At 37.6% G+C, this 5895-nt stretch overlaps 1 protein-coding gene across 6 annotated transcripts in view; it reads right to left on the bottom strand.

The window, feature by feature from the left end:
- Positions 1–5558, bottom strand: part of LOC109719107 (pentatricopeptide repeat-containing protein At3g16610) — a 49764-nt gene extending 44206 nt beyond the window's left edge. For 5 of the 6 annotated variants that reach the window (XR_002218606.1, XR_002218605.1, XM_020245640.1 and 2 more), the window contains exon 1: positions 5343–5558. Coding sequence is in view for 1 of the 6 variants with exons in the window: in XM_020245637.1 (XP_020101226.1) it covers positions 1990–4494 (2505 nt within the window). In the remaining 5 variants the exon portion in view is untranslated. Of the gene's footprint in view, positions 1–1367; positions 5034–5342 lie in introns of those variants that run through there. The other variant, XM_020245637.1, reaches the window with a different exon arrangement.

Raw genomic sequence — 5895 nt, 5'->3', positions numbered from 1 at the left:
CGCGAATAGATCCTTCCTTGATTGCCAGTACTAGAGTCACCATCTACGAGCGTAGTTTGGGGAGTATTTGGATTCATGTACATACTATGTATTATATTCGCTGAGGCGAGGGATGTTTATCCTGAGATTTGGTATGCTTAGGTGAAACCTCGATGGTTTATTTTATATATTCTGTTCAATTGAGTATTTACTTTGTGCGTTGTTAGCTTGATTTGTTTATATAGGTCCAGCTATCACTTCGTATAAGGAAATTCTTGGCATACGGCGGGTCTGTTGCGTGCCCCGGGAAAACGTTTAATCGGCGCGATGACAACCGCGGTGCTAACGAAGGTGAAGAAAACAGGGAGCGCACACCCTTGTATACCGTCGTCGAGGGTCGCGAAAGCGTGTGGAGAACGATGAGAGTCGAAGAGAATAAAAAAAGTGAGAGAAAAGAATTAGGGTATTTTGGTCATATCTAAATTCTAAGTGTAGAAACGTTAGTCAAATTAACAATAGTGGACCACTTTTGCAAAAATCTCAAGCTAGGTGGCTTTTTTAGCAAAATGCCGTAATTTGATTAGAATTAATAATTTTAATTTATTTCTGTAAAATAATTAACAAACTAATAAATAATTTAGTACTAAAAATTTTAAATAATAAATATTAAATAACAAGTTAATAGAAAAATTTAGTTGAGAAACCAATTTAAAAAGCTAGGTCGATAAAGCGAGATTTCTATACGATAACTACTATCTTTTTTCTCACACTCAGACATCATAACGTGGTACTCAGACACTAGCACTGGATGCCAGACAATCATCTAAAGTATGCATTTGATGAGATTTTAAATATTAACAGTTCGTGAATAAAAATCCTATAAATTTATTTATGAAATTTACAGCATTTAACAAATTACAAATTTCTGATTATTTATATGATCATCTGAAGATAAGTGTGACTGAGCATTTAAAAAAAAATAAGAACAAATATGAAAAAGATTACATTTTATCAAAATATTCGAAAAAAAAATTGACCAAATTATTTTTTAACAAGAATAAATACTTGAAAAATTAAAATTTATTCAAATCCGAAAAAGAAATGACAAATTATTTTTTTAATAAAATATTTATTTTCTAGAATTGTGAGACATGATTGCATGTCCATTATCTAGTACTATCCAAAATGGATAGTTTATTGAGCAATTTATTCAAATTTTTATGGTTCCATGTGCATCACGTATTAAATCAACTTATTTGCAAATGTACCTTTTACAAAAGCTTCTATAGCTAAATTCAACAATTGTCCTCAATAGTTAGATCTATTTGAGATGATAACATAGTTTAGTGAGGTAATGATGTAATTTTTTATGTACGGAGGTAATTGAGACAAGCGCTAAAGTGCAAGGACGTTTTTTATAATTTAGCCTATAATTAAGTATTGGCTTAAACTACACTCTTGGTACTCAAATTATGCGACCGTGCCATGTTGGCTCTCACACTTTAATTTGTTGCAATTTAGTTGACTAAATAGTAATATACTGCAAACGTTGCAGAGATGCAACATCCCGGTTATCGCCGCATCATCAATTATGCACAACACTATGATATCACTGTCATATAAACGACACACCACTATTCGACCAACTAAATTCAGTTAACTAGATTGTATTATTATGAGATTTAATTGCAATAATTCATAACGTTTCAGAAATTGCAACAAAGTAAATTTTGAGGACTAGTGTCTTACCCACCTTATAATTTGAGGACTAAAAATGTGATCTAACCTTAAATATTTGATATCCTCGATAACAACAGAATAATTCATGAAAACCTTAAATTGTGTATATATGATGTTCTATATTCACAACCTGAAGTTATACAAGTTGTAGTTATCTTCATTTTACAGCATGATCAAGTAATAGGAGAAGTACCTTGCTTCTTGTGTAATGAAGCAATAGAAGCTGCAACTATCAATGTTATCAAGTAATGTTATCAAGTGTCGGTGGCATCACCAAAAATCGCCGCAACTACAACACCCGTCCTTGAAATGATGGAACCTATTAACATCTCGCACCACGATGACCCTTCTTGTAACCAGTGTAAAGTATTTTATCGCCATGTGACAATCTCCACATACACGCAGATTTTTCGTGATAAAGATAGTCTGATCATTCCTCAAGATGAGAATCCCAAACGCTATCGCAAGCTTCTCGCTGTGATAAAGAAGGGCATGTTCCTTCTCCTCTTCTTCCACATCATGCAACGCAAAAGTTACATCGGGTCGGTAACCAAATTTCCTAATATCCACTAACAATCTCTCCAACTTCTGATATATAATAGATGATTGTGGATGCGATCGATCCCCGCCAGTAAAAGCGTGAAGAGAGCCTTTAATCTCAATCCAACTACATCCCGGGCTCTTCGTAAAGCCCTTCTCCCTCTGCATAATTCTAATTTGTGCTGCCTCGTCAAATTTCCCTGCAGCACTATATATATTTGATAGTAAAACAAAATTCCCAGTACCCTCGAATCCTAGCATTTCGACCATTCTCGATACCTTCTCTCCTAATTCAATATTCTTATGAACTCGACAAGCTCCAAGTAAAGCACCCCACACGCGAACATCAGGCTTGAATGGCATCATTTGGATAAAATCATAGGCTTCATAGAGAAATCCTCCACGACCCAAAAGATCCACAGTGCAAATATAATGTTCCATTCTTGGGATTATGCTGTAGATCTTCCTCATTGCGTTAAACCAATACTTTCCTTCCGTAACAAGTCCTGAATGACTACAAGCAGAGATTAGGGATATAAATGTAATATCATCCGGCTTTAGCCGCTCGCTCTCCATTGCAATGAATAAAGAAATGGCTTCATGACCGAGACCGTGAAGTCCATATCCCGCGATTAGTGTATTCCAAGTTACAATATCCCGAGTCGGCATTTTATCGAACACCTTTCTCGAAAGGTCGATCCTTCCACACTTCGCGTACATGTCAATTAGGGCATTACATATTGAGTTATCGGATGTGAATCCACGAACTATAACATAGCCGTGGCTGCATTTCCCATGTTGTAGAGCAGCCAAATGGGCGCAAGCTGGGATAATTCCGACCATGGTTGCATCATCTGGCTCTATATTGGATAATTGCATCTTTTTGAATATAAGAAATGCTTCCTCTGCATTACCATTTTGTATAAACCCTGATATAAGTGCACTATAAGAAACAGTATCGCTCACAGGCATTTCGTCAAAAAGGGCCAATGCATCATCGGTATTTCCGGCTTGTGCATACATTGAAAGAAGCGAGTTCCCTGCAGTTAAATCTAAAAAATACCCAGATTTTATTAAAAGTGAGTGTAATTGTTTACCCTTTTCTAGATCAGCCAATTTTGCACATGCTCTAAGAACACCTGCAAGAGAGGTTGGTGACAAAAAGGAAGAACCCGCAAGCATCATGTCATTGAACAAGCCCAACACTTCCGCCATCCTATCACACGAAACATATCCACTAATAATTGCACTCCAAGTTACCTCATTTCTCACCATCATTCGATTAAATACTTTGCAAGCATGATCCAATCGCTCACATTTCGCATACATATCCAACACAGCGGTACCCACCAAAACATCTTTCTCATCAAAACGCCTCCTCATGCAATACCCATGAATGCCTTTTCCCTGTCTAAGAGACTTCGCTTGTCCCACCACCGGGAGAATTGCTACCATAGTGGAAGCATTGGGGGCCATGCCTTCTCTTTGCATCTCTAGAACAAAATTAATTGTTTCATCATGAAAACCATGAAAGGCATAGCCAGCAACCATGGCATTCCAAGCGACGACATCTCTTTTAGGCATTTTATTGAAGAGTCTGTGAGAATCATCTAAACACCCGCATTTCATATACATGTCTATCAAAGCAGTAGACACAAAGAGGTCGGAGTCCAACCCGACTCTTCTCGCATGGTTATGTATGTCCACTCCCTCCTCCAAAGCAAGCATACCCGAGCACGCTTTGAGAACGAAAGGGAATGTGAACTTGTTCGGCTCAACTCCTAAACCAACCATCTGATAGTATAACTCAATCGCCTTACCAAAAGGGCCATTCCAAGAATAAGCTCTGATGAGGGCATTCCAAAGAAACACACTTGGTTGGGGAACTTTATCAAACACATTGCGGGCAAGCCCGATTTCACCGCATGATATGTACATACAAGCGATCTTCTCTAACAAAACGGAATTTGCGATATGGGTATCGTTTCTCAATATCTCTTGATGGATCTTCTTACCCTTTACAAGTGACTTCGATCGAATGCAAGCTTCGAGGAGCGTGCAATACGCATCAAAGTCGTTCTTAGAATTATTGATGTTAGAAGTGTTGGGGAGACGAAGATGGTTGAGTTTAGTAGAGCTTGTGCATTGATGGACAAAGCAATGGAACATGGGGAAAAGAGTTTTATACGGGACGTGGAAGCGAAGTAGTAGCAATGGGGATACTACTATTCTCATAGCTATGTTGTGGGTCTATTTCAATTGTGGGAATTTAATTTACGCAAGTGGAGGAGGGGAGGCGTGCAATTTATGAAGGCTTTTAAATTGGGCCTCAAACAAACCACAAGTTGGGCTCCCAATGAGCCTTTTCCGGGCCACGGCCTCCAAGTAGGAAATATATATATATATATTTTTAAGATAACTAGAGGCCACTATGCAGCCACTTTTTCCTCTCAAAGCAAGATTTGATTTTGAGTGCAACCAGTTTTGAGCTCCAATAGTTGTTGGTTTAAAGAGGCTAGCATCCTATCTCGTAGCGTGAACTCATGCTGAGCCAAATCACTTTCAAAATGGCAGAAAGCCAGGTTGGGCGGAGTCACATTCCAAATGGCAGAAGGCTAACTTGGGCCAGGTCATGTTTAAAGTGGTGCCAGGCCAGATTGAGCTGAGTCACAATAAAGACCGACAAGCACTGTGTCTGTATGTTTTATGTACATTGATCGCATCCTTTTAACGGCTCGAGATTTTGAAATTAATGGTTAGCGTCAACAGCGATCCTACAATAGCAACATAACCGATCTAGTTCTGAATACGATTTATGAGATAACAACCAAACAAAATGCATAAATCACTATTAATCAAACTTATGTCATAAATAAACAAAAAGTGACCATTTTATACACATCCCCTTTTAACAAGTAGAAAGCAAATAGAAATTGTTCTCTAAAGCCTTTTAACAGCACTTTTTCCACACAAACATCTGATCAGCATTTATGCAATGCAACTACTACTACTCAAAGTGACACATTAGAAACTTTTAATTTACAGTTCGTTACTCAAGTAACTCAACGGGGAGGGAGGCTTACCACAAGAAGAACAACTGGAGAGATAACCCTAGATATCGCCACCAACTCCTCCTCGATCATGTCGTCCTCGCGCGGTTCGGCGTTCGGACCCGAACGATAAGAGGAGGCCGGGAGAGCGAAACTGCGAAAGTGTGGTTTAGGGTTTCGTCGGGTTTGGTCGGGGTGAGCGGGTCGGGCGGTGTTGGCTTCTTCAGCCTCAGGGCCCGTTTGGCCTACGTTCTGCAGGAATAATTTTTACATAATTAATTTTGATTAAAACCCATATAGTGGCTGGCTGAGTTTAAATATAGAATAATTTTTCTAAAATAATTTAGTAATAAAAAGCAAATGTTTTTTAAAGTTGGCATATAATAATTTTTTTTACTAAATATAATTTTGAAAACTATTAAAATTTGAAGTTTAAAAAATTAAATTTGATTACAATAATAAATTTTAAATTTGTTAATTACAGTTTAGTTTTCTCCAATATCACATTTTGATTTATAAATATATATGTAAAAGAAATACTAGTCTCAATACTACTGGGCAAAAATAAGCATATTATTCTTTTTCC

The sequence above is a fragment of the Ananas comosus genome, linkage group 13 (genome assembly GCF_001540865.1).
Source record: "Ananas comosus cultivar F153 linkage group 13, ASM154086v1, whole genome shotgun sequence".
Taxonomy (NCBI): Eukaryota; Viridiplantae; Streptophyta; class Magnoliopsida; order Poales; family Bromeliaceae; genus Ananas; species Ananas comosus.
This window is presented reverse-complemented; position numbering and strand designations above follow the sequence as displayed.